At 35.4% G+C, this 17,828-nt stretch overlaps 1 protein-coding gene and 1 long non-coding RNA gene across 4 annotated transcripts in view; one reads left to right on the top strand and one right to left on the bottom strand.

The window, feature by feature from the left end:
- Positions 1 to 272: 272 nt before the first annotated feature.
- Positions 273 to 16,302, bottom strand: LOC106876334 (uncharacterized). The gene is made up of 2 exons (XR_001410232.3): positions 16,162 to 16,302; positions 273 to 1,299 (listed from the first exon to the last, which is right to left on the bottom strand). It is a non-coding gene; the product is annotated as an uncharacterized LOC106876334 (long non-coding RNA).
- The window catches only part of LOC106876333 (bridge-like lipid transfer protein family member 3B), a 79,501-nt gene continuing 76,911 nt past the window's right edge, over positions 15,239 to 17,828 (top strand). The window contains exon 1 of one of the 3 annotated variants that reach the window (XM_089349443.1): positions 15,239 to 16,082. Coding sequence is in view for 2 of the 3 variants with exons in the window: in XM_014924832.3 (XP_014780318.2) it covers positions 16,788 to 16,831 (44 nt within the window). In the remaining variant the exon portion in view is untranslated. Of the gene's footprint in view, positions 16,083 to 16,113; positions 16,832 to 17,828 lie in introns of those variants that run through there. The other 2 variants (XM_014924832.3, XM_014924833.3) reach the window with 2 other exon arrangements.

Here is a 17,828-nt window from a genome sequence, read left to right as displayed (position 1 = left end):
CAATACTTTGACAGTAGAAACCACTGGGTCTTCACTCAAAGAATTCATTGATCCACTTTTTCAGCTCCATGTTGAAAAAGACTGCTGGAGGGCAGCTGGAAAAAGCATGTAAACGAACAACCGTGCGAACCAAGGAGAATGGCAACGAATAGGAGAAGCTCTTTTTACACACGTCGTATGGTCGCCACAAAACAAGTAATATAACATAAGATGGGCTCGCAATGAGATGCGAGCAAGTGCTAGCAATGGAATGAGAGAGTGACAGACAACCGTTAGATATATAAAGAGTAGGTTTATTAACATAGTGAACTGTGTGTGTGTGTGCATGCGGCAATATAAATAACGCAGGCCTTCGTGTGAACAATAGTGTGTATACAACAATATGTGTGTGAAGTTAAGCGTCGATGCTGGACTGGTTACTTGGTACAGAAGATTCTCGCTGGTTGGTCTGGCTGTTCTTCGTGGTGGAAACAATCCACTCAAACAGTGTTGAGATGAAACCGCGGTTGTTGGTGTGTGTACTCTGGTGGTGGTGCTGGCGATGGAACTGTAATAGACAGTAGATTGGTGATGTTGACGTCGTCGCTGGAAACTGGCTGGTGCTGTGTTCTGTGTGTGGTCTGCAACAAGACCTGTGAGAGGTCTAAAGCCGAGACAAACTGGCGTGGTTGAAGCAGGCTTATTTATAGATGAAAAAGGGCTCACTGGAAACCGGCAGAAAACACTCTCTCACATGACCTTATTAGAAGGCCACGATTGGACGGTATGCACCCTGGCGTGAAACAGAACTGTTGACAAATGCCGCACAAATAAGAACTAATCAGGGTGATGGACACAAGGGTCCAAGCGGCCGAAAGCTAGATGTTAGCCGCCACGTTATCATTTGTAATTAAATACCGGAGAGAGAGGTTTCACTACAGGCTATAATCTGAAGATGTTATATCAGGAGACTACAGTGGGTGCAATAGACCTTACCAATCAAGTGAAGATGATGGTTAACAGTATCATGAGAGTATCTCATTTATGGATTGATGTGGATCCTCATGGATGAGCTTGTTCAATTGATATTCAATGAACTAAACAGGTCGGCTGAAATGCAGAGCATCTGTGAGGTCAAATTTCTCTTCCTTGTCATGTGAAAACATTTTCTATGCAGTTCTTTCAGTAATAGTGTTTTCACACACAACACAAATTTCTCAAGCTGTTTTTGGCAGCTTTGGAACCTTGATTGAAAGCAAAGAGAAGCAGGTGTCAAAAATGCTCATTTTTTTACCTTCTTGGCAATCTGTCATCATATCTCTGTAAAGAAGTAAAATTTATTCACATTTAAAAAGCAATAAACAAAAATTGTAGAGAAAGAATAGAGCTATAAAAAACCATAAAACACTGTGATGGAAATATAAAAATATTTTTTGTATTGGAAAAAAACAAATGAATATCTAACAACCCATTATATATATCTGTACATATACATAAATGTAGAATATTGGAATGAGTGCTCAACACTACATTGGTGGATAGATAGATTGTTTTCTAAAATGGAGGCAAACAACTTTCATGCGATCGAAAAATTGTGAAGATACTTGGATATTCTTCTACTCTTCTTAACATGAAACAAATGGTAGCCTTTATTCACAAATAAAGAATATATATATATATATAGAGAGAGAGAACGAGGGGTAATGGTGTCAATAAGACCCAAAGGTGTCAGGTAATGCTGAATAAGTGCTATGGACAGACTATAGTTAAGCTCCAGGTTCTGTGATTATGCGAATAAGGAGTCCAATGTAGGTCATATATTAGCATGCATATATATATAAAAATTAACAGAATGAAATAAAAATCCATGGCTGTGAAAGATTTCAGAACATTTATAAATAGGTCCTACAGCTGTTTCCGGGATATTTTATATATCCCTTCATCGGAGACGGTGTGAGAAAATGGTTAAACAATAGTTATTCTAGAGAAGATATGAAATAGAGAGTAAAGTGGAGGAATGAAAATAAACATGAGATATGCAGGGATATTGTATCTGTAGTTCCATTATTTAGGCAGAATGGTATATATATAAGAAGTAAGTTCCAAGGTACAAGAATCTTATATATATACCATTCTGCCTAAATAATGGAACTACAGATACAATATCCCTGCATATCTCATGTCTATTTTCATTCCTCCACTTCACTCTCTATTTCATATCTTATCTAGAATAACTATTGCTTAACCATTTTCTCACACCGTCTCCGATGAAAAGATATCCCAGAAACAGCTGTAAGACCTATTTATAAATGTTCTGAAATCTTTCACAACCTTGGATTTTTATTTCATTGTTAATTTTATATATATATGTTTCTTATTTACGATTGACGGATGTTAACACGTTTCAGCTGATATACCGTCCAACCTTCATCAGGTGTCTTGGGGAAATTTCGAACCAGGGTTCTCATTCTTAAGGTATTTTTCGTTGTTATGATTATTATTATTATTCAGGTCACTACCTGGAATCGAACTCAGAATCTTGGGCTTAGTAGCCCGTGCTTTTAACCACTATGCCATATGCCTAAGATTCCGAGTTCGATTCCAGGCAGTGACCTGAATAATAATAATAGTAATAACCTCGAAAAATACCTTAGGAATGAGAACCCAGGTTCGAAATTTCCCCAAGACACCTGATGACGGCTGGAGGGTATATCAGTTAAAATGTGTTAACAAACAAGATGAGGACAAATATCCATCACTTGTAAATGATTCCTCATCTCTTAAATATAGAACTATACATGGTACATAATTTAGAATTCATAATTTGTCTGCATATTGTGTATAGTCACCTCCCAGATAAAAACTGGGTTTTGTATTATTTTCCGCAAAGGCTTATGTCTTTATTAGGATTACTTTTATGTTATCGGTTCCCTTATTTTCCAAATGTTGTTTAGATGGGATGCCCTGCAAGAATTCCTGAACACTGACAACCTAGTTCTCAAGGATGAATCAGTTAAAGAGTTAAAGAAAAAGTTCCAAACAGGAGGTCTTGCAGTGCATCCTGTCTTGAGCTCCTCTATAACAACACCTGGAATATAAGGGAACTGGTAACCTAGGCCTGATAGAGATGAACCTGCATGCTATATTTCCTAATGAGTCTTGTTACTAACTCATTTTGGTGAAGTCACTTTTGTACATGGCTTGCACAGCTCTCACATGCCTTTATCTACATAATTTTCTTAGCAACCACCAGACTACATAGCATGGGATATGTCAGAGGCCTTCTCCAGTTTAACAAATGCTAGGTACAATGGCTTACTCTTAGCTAAGAACTTCTGTAGTTGTTTATTAGGAAGTGGCTATCAGTGCTACCATGTCCTGTCATAAACCCAAATTACATCTGATCTAATTTAACTTACCTCTTAATTAGTTGTGCTATAATTCCTTTTATCACTATCATAACTTAGGCCATCAATTTGATTCTTCTGCTGATATTTCTTTCTAGAACATTGATTCCCACTTTTTTTTTTCAGTTTTATCTGTCTAAAGTCTGACAAATTCAAATTACTCAGGCATAAAATGAAACATTGTGCATTACATAAAATAAGTACATAATTCTCATACAATTCAGCACTTATTGTTCAGTGCTACTTTAGATTTAGTTGTTTTCTTAATATTAGATTTTAGATGTGTGGTTTAGTTTTTGATAGAGCCAACCTCTTATCTGTGCTTAGAGCTATCTGGTTTCTAGTTTTGGACTAGAAATTGTTGGTAAATTGTTGAGAAGCTAAGTTCTTTCATAGGTTATGGAAAATGGAAAAAGTTCATTGTTCCTTGTTGATTCCAGAAAGATGCAATAACCTTAAACGTGTCAAATGAGCTACTTGTCATGAAATATATCTCCACTTCAGAAATTATATCATCTTTGACTTCCTTTAAAAACAAATAGTCAAATTAATTTCCAAAGCATTGTCATCATAATCAACTATTTTAAATTTATAAGCAAATTTATTGGATTTATATTTATAATGTACTGTATAATAAATATATATTACAAAAGTTGAACTGACTGAGAGTTCAAGTGTTGCTATCAGCTTATTTAACTGGTTGAATAGGTTGTTCAGTGAAACTGGAAATCCCATTTAACACAAATTTTATAAATTTGTCTTTATTTGCTGTATTAAGACACCTTGTTAGTAAATGTTCTATTGTTATTTTTAAACTAGTTTTAAAATATCTCAATTCATAAAAATATTTCAAAATATGATTATAAAAATGTGAGCTCCTTTAAGGTTAATGAAAACTCTCCAGGAGTAAATGTCTGGCTATAGGTCCCCTGCAGTAGCATGAGAGAAATAAAGGTATGATTCAACAACGCTATTTAAATCAACCTCAGCTAAGATAATCTAACTCGAATCAAGTTTACATTTTATGTTATGCCAAAACACTTTTGAGTATTGATTTAATTTTAAATATGGGTCAGTACCAGTTACACATTCTAGTTATGGCTTTGCATATGCAGATATGATTTTAAACAATAGAGAACTCAACAAAAAATGCAGTGTCTAGTAATTTTATTAAGATACTGAATTAGTCATTGATATCAATCAGCTATTGGTTTCACTATATCTTCAGATCATAAGGTAGTATTATTTCAACCTTCTATGACTAGTAAATAAACACCCTTATAATCATTAAAATTCATTTAAATCTGAAATTATACTTTCAAATTATCTATTAATTATTATAATGTAAATATCTAATAACCAGTAGACCTGTCCTTTGCATTTTTCAATGCAAGAATTCTATTGGGCGTGCTACTGATCAGATGACAAGTATTCTCTCGAGGAGTTTCATACAGAAATCTCAAAAGGTCTGGCTTTGAGGATGCTTTCTTGTTCTTTTTATGAAGTGTCCTGTCCATTATTCCTCAAAAGTGTTCAATAGGGTTTATATCTAGTAATTAATTGGCTTGGCCATGGAAGCTTTTTAATGCCATTCTCTTCCAACCAATCTTGGGTCTTTTTAACTGTGTGGCAAGGAGCCCTATTGTCCATAAATAAAGAGTCTTTAATCATTTCACCACTGGAGAAGATTGGAAGGAGTCCTTCCTGCAATATGGACACATATTTATTTGAGTTTATGTTTCTCTCAAGCAACATCAGCACTGATTGACCATTGCTCCCCACACTTTCACAGAATAGCCGCTGTGTTTTATTGTTGGCTGCAATCTTTTCACATCAAATTCTTGATCACAGTCTCCAGATCCACACTCAACCACTGTCAGAAAATACAGCAAACCTGGATTCATCTGAGAATATGATAGTGTCCCAAAATGTTAATGGCTTCTCCACTATCTTACTGGCCCAATCTTTTCTCTGCTTGACATTGGTTGGTCAAAGAAGTGGCTTCCTTCTTCTTGCTCTGTCAGTAGCCAAGTTTGAGGAGATACCTGACAGTTGTTCTAGGACTGACATCAATTTGTTCTAGGTCAGGCCTTGCAATGAGGATTATCTTCCGTACTTCTCTTAACAAAGTGAAGGGTCCTGGTCAACCTGGATGAGGGGATGTAGACTCTTTCCCTCTCTAGTGAATTGCACAATCACTTTATTAACTGTAGAAAGTGAGATTCCAAGGTTTTATGTTATTTTATGCTAAGTACACCTTCAGACTGACCCACAATATGACTGCTTTGAAATTCCGACAGTTCCAAGGCTTCTTTTGTATGTGGCATGATTAAACAGTCACATATAGAACCCGAAACATAAAAATGCCAATTAATAAAAAATATAAACCTTTTTAATTTAAAATAAACATAAAATAATGTTTTATGGGATGACAATTTACTTGTCAAGTCTGTGTATGTGTGTGTGTATATATATATATATATATATATATATATATATATATATATATATATCTCCGTTGGATGTGTAATGTCAATGTGAATACCCGTCAGAGTGTAAGTATCTTGAGAGAAAAGCTGAACATTAGAAGCATCAGTTGTGGTGTGCAAGAGAGACGATTGCGCTGGTATGGACATGTGGTGAGAATGGATGAGGATAGCTGCATGAAAAAGTGCCACACCCTAACAGTTGAGGGAACCCGTGGAAGAGGTAGGCCCAGGAAGACCTGTGCTGAGGTGGTGAGGCAAGACCTTCGTACATTGGGCCTCACCGAGGTGATGACTACTGACCGAGACCTTTGGAAATGTGCTGTGCGTGAGAAGACCCGGCAAGCCAAGTAAGATCGTTGCCAGTGCCCCTGGACTGGTTCTTGTGCGGGTGGCACATGAGATGCACCATTTTGAGCATGGCCGTTGCCAGTACCGCCTGACTGGCTCCCGTAGGATTTTCGAGCGAGATCGTTGCCAGTGCCCCTGGACTGGCTTGTGCGGGTGGCACATAAAAGACACCATTTCGAGCGTGGCCGTTTTCGTGCGGGTGACACGTAAAAGCACCCACTACACTCTCTGAGTGGTTGGCGTTAGGAAGGGCATCCAGCTGTAGAAACTCTGCCAAATTAGACTGGAGCCTGGTGTTGCCATCCGGTTTCACCAGTCCTCAGTCAAATCGTCCAACCCATGCTAGCATGGAAAGCGGACGTTAAACGATGATGATGATGATATATATATATATAATGCTGGTTCCATGATAAACCGCACCCAGTACTCTGTAAAGTGGTTAGTGAATGTGCTGAGATAATGTAGAGTTGAGTGGACCCTTAAGTCTGTCTTAGAACATCACAGCTTTTCTAGTGCTGCTACTAGTATAAAATGCTTATAACACAGTGTGTGAGTTATATAACATTCCTGAAAATCTCATTTAAAAATGGTTTCTACAACATATAACACACATTCACACATTTCACCACCTCACCATTCAAATATATTTTGAGTTTAAAGGAGGACAACATTAGCAATTATAGAATTGACAGGTCTTTTATAGAACACACATTTTCTTCTATTAATAGCTCTGGAAGATATGATCTTTGCCACTTGGAGAATTATAACATCTTGCTACAACATTTTATAATTTTGAGCAAAAAAATGGAATTAATGAATTCCTGCAACACTCCCACTGATATTTATTGACAAATTTCTGAATACCAATTGGCTAAAATAGTTTATTTTCAACATAATGGATATGTCATATCTTCTGAGACGCTCACATACTGTAAAAAGAAAAAAACAGATTTTCGTCATCTGCATAAACATTCACTACTTTCTTGCTTTTGTGTATTTTGCACATACATTACTGAAGATAGGGATAAAGTTTTTTTAATTTATTTTTGTTATAATTGTGGCATCAGTACTTATTTGGTTACCTCGTAACCAACAAGACTAAATACCCAACACTTTATAGTCTATCCATTTGTGCAGGGCAATGGGATCTACAAGGTGAGTAGCAGAGAGACTGATCACAAAAGAACTGGAATGGGTGGCTGAAAGGAACAAGAGTATGATAGTGGAAACAAAATAGTTAGGGTGAAGGGGTAACAAGGTGAGAGTAATGAATAGTAACTGAAATGGACACTGGTAAGAAAGAATAATGGATGTCAATAACAAGTAGCTTGGGTAGAGGGAAAGGTGACTACATCCTGGAAAAGGTGATGGTAGAGTGTGTTCGGTCAAACAGGTCTGATGCAAAACCTAATGCACAGGCCTCTGAGGGTTGAACATAAGTGATAAAGATGTTGGTAGGAAGCAGACTGAATACAGTTAGTTCCAGTGCTAGTGCTTATTATACAGGTCATGTGGCACACTGAATAAAAACAAGGTTATCAGACAGATGAGAAAGCTAGATAATGACATATCTGGTTACACAAGCATGTGAATAGGAAGGATATACTGGTATCCTTAGTAACATGGACAACATAATACTGTGAATAAAAAAGGTGATAGAGATAAGAGAATATTGGGAGGAAGGAGGTGGTGAGCTGGCAGAAATGTTAGTATGCCAGGCAAAATGCTTAACAGTATTTCGCCCGTAGCTATGTTCTGAGTTCAAATCCTGCAGTGGTCGACTTTGCCTTTCATCCTTTTGGAGTCGATAAATTAAGTACTAGTTGCATACTGGGGTCAATCTACTCGACTGGCCCCCTCTCCAAAAATTTCGGGCCTTGTGCCTAGAGTAGAAAAGAATATTGGGAGGAAGGGCAGACAACAGTTGTAGACTTAACAGGGACAAGTTGGTTGAGAGACCAAAGTGTAGATATATTATACCTACCAGTCTCCATTTTAACATGCATTTTGTTGTGCTTGTACAGGTGAGGTCTCCTCCAGCACTGCATGTCACTATGTGCATGAGGTGGGACTGGGAAGGGATTATCCATTACGAATTGCTTGAACAGAACCAAACGGTCAATGCAGAACTCTATGTTCAACAGATGGAACAACTCAACACAGCTATTCAAGAGAAAAGACCTAATCATCAGCATGGAGTTCTTCTGCTGCACGACAACACTTGCCCTCACATCACCAATATGGCCGAGGAAGCCATTCAAACGCATGGATGGGAAGTGCTGCCACACCTGCTGTACTCTCCTGATTTGGCACCAACGGATTTCCACCTCTTTCGATCTCTTTCAAATGCTGTGTGCAGTGTTTCGTTCAATACTGATGCAGTATTGAGAGCTTAGTTGGATCAATTTTTTGAGTTGAAATCAGGTGATTTCTACCAACGAGGTATAGAAAATCTTGTTGAACATTTGGAAGAAGTTGTAAACAACAAGAGTGAATACATTATTGATTAATTAGTTGATATTTTTTTTATTAAACTTTTAAAAAAATTTTAATTTAAAAAACGGCGGGAACTTAGTTGCCAACCTAATAATAAGATATTTAATCTTATCTTTATATCTGCTAGCTTCTTCTGTTTTATTATAATACAAAATAGTTGTCAAAGATATCTTTATCAGATGACAGTTTAGAGATGCTTCTATTGATGTTAACTAGACTTTTGAAAACTATAGGCTGGTGACTGGAATCCATATTTGTTAGGTTTGCTATATGGCTCTTATTTGTCAGTGGTTGACAATAACACCTACAAAATTTACATTTGAGTTCATGGTAATTGTTATTTTCAGATTGAAATTATTAAGAGTGAGTAAATCTTTTCCATATTTTTGTAATCAGTTGTTATCTGTATGCCAATGTATCAATTCTATATCTGAGATCATGATATTACTTTTAAATGTATCTAAGATCTCATGCAGACATTGAATGAATCAAATAAATCTCTTACTTTTTTAAATCCAGTGATTTTATTAAAAAAAGGATCACCACTTTGTGGGTTATATGTGAATATTCTGGTGAACTGGATTGCTTTGAGAAGGTGTTAGTTTATGGAAAGGTAGTGGTTCAAAATAAAGCTGTTTTTCTTTTCCTTTTTGACATTACAATGGTCGACTGGCATGCCAAAGTTTTTCTTTGCACATTTTTCTGCTTTACTTTCAGACATTATGGAAATTTCCACAAGAAATAAAAATGTTCAACCTATTGCTCAATGGTGTTTAAGCACAGTTAAACCTGTAATAACATTAACAATCATAAAACATAAATCTTTTTAGACTTCTTCAGGCAAAGAGGTTTACTTTCAAGAGATCACCTCTATGCTTAGAGTAGTGTTTGGTTTTTGTTTGAAGATGTGACCACCTCTTTGGTTTTATTCTAGATAATTTTCCAGTTTTGTTATTTAATTAAATCTTCAAGGAGATCCTTGGGGCATCTCTAATTTGAACAACTTTGGGCTCACTATCTTAAAGCAGTTAACCAACATTAAAGCCCCCAAATTTTTGGTATGCTAAAACTTTGTTAATTTCATTTCTGGTCTTAGTTGTTTCCACATTGGAGACTGATAGTGAGGAGAGTAGTGAAGAGGATGATGTTTCTCTGGATATTTGATGGCAAGCAAACTGAAAACCATTAGGAATGCAGAGACCCCCCCACCAAAAAAAAAAAAAAAAATCAGGAATGGTGGGGGTATGTTTTTGTGCAGTTTCAGGGAAGAAAAAAATTAACTATTATGCTGCACAGGTTTTTAAAATGAATGAATATAATTAAGTAATCACTAAAATCTTGAGGCCTGTTCCAAGCAAGAATTTTGCCTGTTCTAAATTCACTATGTCAGTCTCTGCTAAAATAGGCATACATGAACATGAAGGTATCACATACATTCTGTTATCTTTGTAAAACATGGAAAAACAATTTGTTACCGACAGAAACATGTTTCCTGTTGATTTATGGGCATAAAGCTAATAAACCTCATTATATACTAAAGTGACATAAGGCCTAGTTGAAGTCTCCAGATAAAATACATCATTGAAATTTAAAGCTGAAATGATGCTAATATAATTCTTGAATAGTCCTATAATTACTGGATTATTCTAACATACTCCACAGCATGTTCTAACATCACATTGTAAAACAAATTGGAATGTCCAGATTTGGGCCACAAAAACGATTTTTTTCATACCTCTGTTAAAAGTTTTTGCTAAGTTTGTTGGGTATGCATATATCTATAGAATAGATGTTGTAGGTTTATCAATATAACAGTATGCTATAATCTGATTAATAGCAAGTTTTTACACAGGTGTTTAAACATTTCAATCAGCTATAATGAGGTACAAAGACAGTATTTGAGAGGAAAGAATGTTACACGTGCTTAGTGCCATGTACAAAGCAACTGTACCAGTAATACATAGAAAGCGCCTGTAATGACGGTGATGAATAAAAGAGGTTATTATTATGCATAGGGCTTTTCCAGCATGAAATGAGCTTGAGTTAAACAAGAATGAAAATTGAGTTGATGTTTGACTTGCCAATATTGTTCTCTTGCTCTACACTGTTCTATGCAGTTGCTCAATAGCCTTTCACTAAACCCTCTCCAATGCATGAATAGCACATGATTAAAGCCCTTGAAGGCACTGCATGTATCAAGCCTCAAAATCTATGATGATCTCTTATGGTGTCATCACATATATCAGCACCAGAACTGTATCCTAAAAACTTGAAGCAAACAGCAAACTTGCTTCTCAAGTTCAGTAAGCAGTCCATAACTTATCTTCATTAATCTAGCTAACATCAGTTTTATGATCAGGTAACACCAAACTGAATAATGAATGTTTGTTTTTAATTGGAGACATTAATAGAAGTGATGATTAAAATGTTTGATTACTGTTTATAAGTCTCAAGATAAATCATAATATATTTACATTAACAATTTCCACTACTGTCAACCTAATCTTTTTTTCAACAATATTAAGGCACTACCACTACACATATCAACAAAGAAAAAAAAAACTCATGAACAATGCACTTGTAAAACCCTCTAAGTTATTACATGAGCTAGATCTGATAGTCTCTTATACAACCAAAGTTATACGCCAAAGATGGCTGTATTTTCAGGACCAGAAAATATTTCTCGTTTTTTATTCAGTTACTGGCCCACTTCAAAACTCAAGTGCCTTCCACCTATCTCACACAATACTCACAGTAGTTAAGCATTCTTGACTGAATTGCAAATGATTGACAATAACCCCCTTATTAACAATAATCTATGAGCATAAGGCGGTGAGCTGGCAGAAATGTTAGCATGCTGGGCGAAATGCTTAGTGGTATTTTGTCTGTCTATTCTGAGTTCAAATTCTGCCGAGGTTGACTTTACCTTTCATCCTTTCAGGGGTAATAAGTTAAGTACCAGTTGTGTACTAGGGACGATCTAATCAACTGGATCCCTCCCACCAAATTTCGGGCCTTGTGCCTAGAGTAGAAAGGAATAATCTATGAGCATATTGTTTCTCCTTTGTGTGTCTATCACAGCTTCAAATCCTTTGAATTAGAAAGCCCACTCAATGTACTCATTACCTTTACTGCACATCACCATCTAAAGCTCCACTATTCCTTTACCAGAACTATGTTCCTCTGGAAAATTTTCTTTACCAATATTTTTCTATAGATAGCAACCCACCAAAACTGGATATCAACTGCATTGATTTCACCAGTCCAGGAGGACCTGCAATTATCAGAATATGAGTGCTACCCATCTTTCTTTGACTACATTAAAAAAAAAATCCTGACTCCTTCAGTGATTAATAAATAATAATGGGGGCAGCTTATTCAACTGTCTAAATATGAAAAGAAAAAATCAGCATGCAAAATGCCTATAAAGTAGTAAAATATATTGTTTGTCAAATTACTGTTTCCATGAAGAACATTAAATGTTTCAAAAATTCTCCTTGTTGCTGTTATTTTCAAAGTACCAAAATTTTCGTCTTTCATACTTTAAATTGTTAAATGTTATATTTACTGAGAACTGGAGCAAGTTTTAGGATAGGAAAAATAATTTCCAATGAAATATTTGTTCTGAGCAATATTTTCCTGTCAAATGCTTCTGCTGTGTTGAATGTATATAAATTAGGTCAAAACAAGTCAATCCTTGCTTCCTGATGAAAACTAAAAGAAATCTATTTCAACTATAATTTCAAATATGAAGGAATTCACAGGATCTGTTGATTGTTATTGCTAAAGTGATGGTTTACATGTGGCACACTTGAAACAACTGAAAAATATTCAGAGAGAGAGAGAGAGAGAGAGAGAGAGAGAGAGAGAGAGAGAGAGAGAGAGAGATCTTTTCTATTGCTGTCACAGATTTTGAAATTTTAAAAGTGAAAATGTTCAAATTGACGTACTTTTTCAGATGAATATGTTTGTAATTAATTTATTCCAGAACAAAATTTTAGAAAAATGTCATAGAAGGGATCTTTGTGATTTGACGGGCAACATTTGTTTTCTTAACGAAACACTTTCGAACTTTGGACACTGGTAGAATGTGTCATATAAAACAACTCCTTCTCTTAACCTTCTTAACAAAAAATTGTACATCGCAAATTATTTCATGTTAAAGTTGTCGTATTTCTGTAATTTCAACCAATCACTGATGTCTATTCAGCTGAATACAGTTAGTGCTGTCAAGTGTGTTATTCCCTGTTTAATTATATCATTATTCCCTAGTAAGGGTTTAGGGTTTTAGGATTAGGGTTCGGGTTTTAGGGTTAGGGTTAGGGTTGGGGTTAGGGTTAGGGTTATGGTTATGAGTTATAGGGCTAGAGTTAAGGTTATGGCAAAAATAATCATAACCCTAACCGTAATCCTAAAACTAACCCTAACTTTAAAACCCGAACCCTAACTCTAAAACCCTAAAGCTAAAACCAGTACAAACGCACGAACGATGTCATAAATAACAGTGACACGGATAGTTTTTGTTGACAAACAATGGCACTAATTTTATTCAAGGGAAAAAATCCCGTAACACCGTTGTTTATATTCCACGGCGTAATTGTTTTCACCTCAATAGACGTCAGTGATTGGTTGAAATTACCGAAATACGACAATTTTTTTACATGAAATAACTTCGAATACAAAATTTTTTATCTGTTCTATACCATAAAATATACAAGTATTCGAAGTTTGAAAGTGTTTCGGTACCAAAAACTTTACATAAAAAAATGTTGCCTGTCAAATCACGAAGATCCCATAGAAGTTTGAGCATTTTTATCCAATCAGAAAATAAAATTTGTACATAATAGCTGTGATAAATGAAAGTAAACATTAGAAGACGAAGTTTTAAACAAAATGAAAGTAAAGCGCAGAGTTAATACACAGAAAGAGAGTAAGTATTCAAGGATATTATAAATATATATAGAGAGAGATAGAGTGATGGTGTGAGGTAGAGAGTGGGAGATTTGTCGATCTAAAAGTTGAGTTATTTCTCGTAGAACATTATATCATTATTATTTAAGGCGCAGGAGTGGCTGTGTAGTAAGTAGCTTGCTTACCAACCACATGGTTCTGGGTTCATTCCCACTGCGTGGCATATATATATATATATATATGTGTGTGTGTGTGTGTGTGTATGCTTGTGTGTCTGTGTTTGTCCTCCACCCAACATCGCTTGACAACCGAAGCTGGTGTGTTTATGTCCCCGTAACTTAACGGTTCGGCAAAAGTGACCGGATCTATTTTAAAACGGGGGCCACATTTTTCATTAATGTTTTACGTAGTGTTTTTGGTACGGAAAGACTTTCAAACTTCGTATACTTATCTATTTTGTGTTATAGAACAGAAAAATATTTTTGTATTCAAATTTATTTCATGTAAAAAATTGTCTTATTTCGATAATTTCAACCAATCACTGACAAGTATTCAGTTGTTTACATTTACTCCTTTGGCTGATTAAGCGGTGTAAAGCGTATTTAACCTCCATACCTTCATTTTATTTGCTTTTTTCATTTTAAATTTGCTTTAACCCTAACCCTAACCCTAACCCTAGGGTTAGGGTTAGGGTTAATTGTTTCAGAATCGTTTGTTTATGTAGTCGGCACATAATGTATATCGGCTGAATGGACGTCAGTGATTGGTTGAAATTACAGAAATACGACAACTTTAACATGGAATAACTTATGGATTTCTTTTTTTTTAAAGAAGACTAAGAGAAAAAGATGTTTTATATGACACATTCTACCAGTGTTCTAAGTTTCAAAGTGTTTCGTTAATGAAAAAATGTGGCCGCCGTTTTAAAAAAGATCCAAGTGACCGATAGAATAAGTACTAGGCTTACAAAGAATAAGTCCTGGGGTCGATCTGCTCGACTAAAAGCGGTGCTCTAGCATGGCCACAGTCAAATGACTGAAACAAGTAAAAGAGTAAAGGACGACATTGTCATTAGGACACAGATTTTAAAAATCAAATTCGTTTTTCTCGAGGATGCACCATTCGACTAAACACACTTACATTACCACATACACTCGCATTTATATAGTAGAAATGCGAGTATGTGTGTGTGTATTTGCGTGTCCTTGACCCCACCCCACCCCGCCGATTACTTGTCAATCGTCGTTAATGCTTTTACGTCCCTGTAACTTAGTGGTTCGGCAAAACAGACCGTTAGAACAAATACCTGGCTTTAAAAAAATACGAAGTAAAAAGTTACTTCACAAAAACCTCAGAGTTATGACAGTATAATATTGATTGTAAATACACATAAATTATTTAAATGTACTCAGCATTCTTTTTTTTCACCCTTTGTAAAATTTTATCATTACGTATCCAATATATAAATGCATGTGCGTGTGTGTGCGTGCACATAATCATACACTAATGCACATCATATATTGCATAATCGATGTCGTATGTACTTCCTGGACCTATCTTGAAATTTTCACATCTGTCACACTTACTTTGATTTACTTGCAACATTTTGATACTTGCTATAATCATAAATTAGGAGTAGATCTGTTAAATCTGTACATGTATAAACATAGCTAAGCTAACACATAATGTAACTGTGATTGTAAATTTAATACTAGGACTGGTTTATTTCCAGCTAAAGTGAAACTAAGTCTACATCTCCGGAATTCCTGCAGTTGTGATTGGAATCCCTTTTAGTTGACTCAGCTAACATGTTTGTCTCCCTACTTTTAGTGACTTTTACTGAATGTAGTAGTAACATGTAGGCTATCTAGTAAAGATTGGCAGATTATGTGTGTTCTGAGGAATCATGAATTGTCACGTTCCTGGTAAATTTTTAATTTCCATTTGGGACAAAGAATATGAAACTCATATTAGACAAATATATATATATATATATTTGGCTTCTCTAATATAAAAGAGACAGCAAAGAAATGTGATGAGAATGTTTACTAAGGAATGAGTAAGACGATAGCTATCCTCTGGGGCTGGAGGACACTGAAGGAACTTGAGGCTAGATAAGTTCTGTGGCCCTAAGAAATGAGAATTTGAGAATGAAAAATTAGAAGCTGGCCCAGATTTACAGTCACAAGTGGATATAACCTATAAGTTTCACCAGAAAGGAAATATTAAAATTATGGAAATAATGACACGGAGCGACCACTTTATAAACCTGTGTTTGCTGTAGTCAAATGTATGATACGTTTAATTTGGCAATCGCACAGGGCAGCCGAAACCCACGCTACGCCACGGAATAACGAACATCTATTCCCTTTACATTAACAGTAACATTTATGACCGGGAGAATGAAGGTATTGAAAAATCCTTCATAGTCGTGAGATCGAATAAAAAACAAGTAAATATGATATTGATTTACGACCTACATCACAACAAAACAGTAAAATTTCATTATTCTTCCGAAGTTCACTTCTTACCTGCAAGTATTTCCCTAAATACGTTTAATCCTCGTTAACTTCTCACAGATAAAAGGGGCCAAGGGGTTTAACGAAGCAAGTTGGAAGATTTAATCGTTTCATTGACAAATAAGAACAATGAAATCATATCTATTTAATAATAGTCGAAACTGTACACATCAATAAGTAGAAAATATGTAAATATTTTTGTCTTGCATAGATGAGTAAGTTTCATGACTGTAACAGATGTAATTTTTCGCATGAGAAAGAAATCGTCATTTCAAAACATCTTTATGTTGTCATTAGCAACTCGATTACCACTTACATCGCAATCAAATTTTATGTTTGCTGAATAAGATTAATAGAAATAAAATTTCTGTTTATATCGCAAAGAAATATCGAATAACTGATGAGTAATTATTTTTATAGTGAGAAATAATTTCACAATCATTATTTTATCAGCAGTAAAATAACAAACAAAGAAAAAATTCACATTGTGGTGCAAGGTTGTCATACTCTCCCTTTACAGAAATTTGTGCTTGGCTTAAGCGGCACACAATGGCGCTAATACATATTTACAATGGGACGATGTTAAAACGTTAGGTTTCTTATTTTATTTTTTTTTTTTAATCGGGAACGACTTCAGGATGACATCGTTACTAAAGAACCAGATCCTGAAGCATTTATCAAGGTAAGTGATATTTATGTGCCGTACAAAAGTGATGAAAATGGTTATAGTGGTCAGTGTAAGGCCCACGGCAGCTAGCTACTCCCACTACACACATCATGTTGACTCAGTGAACACAGTATCATTTTACATTGATACGACTTCTCTTTTACAAGGATTACATTAAGATATGAACACGCTATTACAATTTAAATGCACAGTGTCTGTTGGTTTTTACTCAACATCTGCGTTAATGCGTTTTATGGATAACATAGAAGTCCTATCCATCCACCCATCGTTATTTATATTTATTTCATCTATCTATCTGTCTGTTTGTGTGTCTGTCTATCTACATACGCGTGCACATACATACACGTACTTATACACACACGCATACATACATACTTTCACACGCACACATTTGATGAAAGCTGATGATTCATTCTTTCTGTCGCTACTCGGAGGTTTTTTTTTTACTACATGTGATCCTTCTGGCGCTTGAAGGATCGCATAAGAAGCGACGTAACTGAAGCTTCGAAAGAATAAACTTTAATACATGTATTAAATACTTTTCTCATGTTTGTGTACATCCAATAATCTTCCAGAAAGCCTTATCAATTTTTAAGATTCCTTTTTGTTTATCGAACTGACGCACACACCTAATCGTTTGTTTAACCTCAGGTCAGCTTTTCTCTGAGTAGACATTTAATCTAAAACGCGTTCCAGCTATGACAATTTTTTCCAGACATTATGTGTCTAGAATTATAATTTTCATTGTTTTTCATTTTATAAGATGTTAGCGTGTAATTTGAGGGAGCTTTAGTTTTTAAAAAATATTTTAGCTTGCCTCTTACTCATATCTCATCCTGTTTGTAGTTACCACACATACACTCGTACATACAAATTGGTAAATCTCGGTATGTGTGCGTGTGTGTGTATATATATATATATATATATATATATATAATATGGCGATATTTCGATACGAGTCCTGATATCAGCCTTTTCCATCCACTCACAC

This window comes from Octopus bimaculoides, chromosome 3, assembly GCF_046866305.1.
Source record: "Octopus bimaculoides isolate indiv1 chromosome 3, ASM4686630v1, whole genome shotgun sequence".
Lineage (NCBI taxonomy): Eukaryota > Metazoa > Mollusca > Cephalopoda > Octopoda > Octopodidae > Octopus > Octopus bimaculoides.
This window is presented reverse-complemented; position numbering and strand designations above follow the sequence as displayed.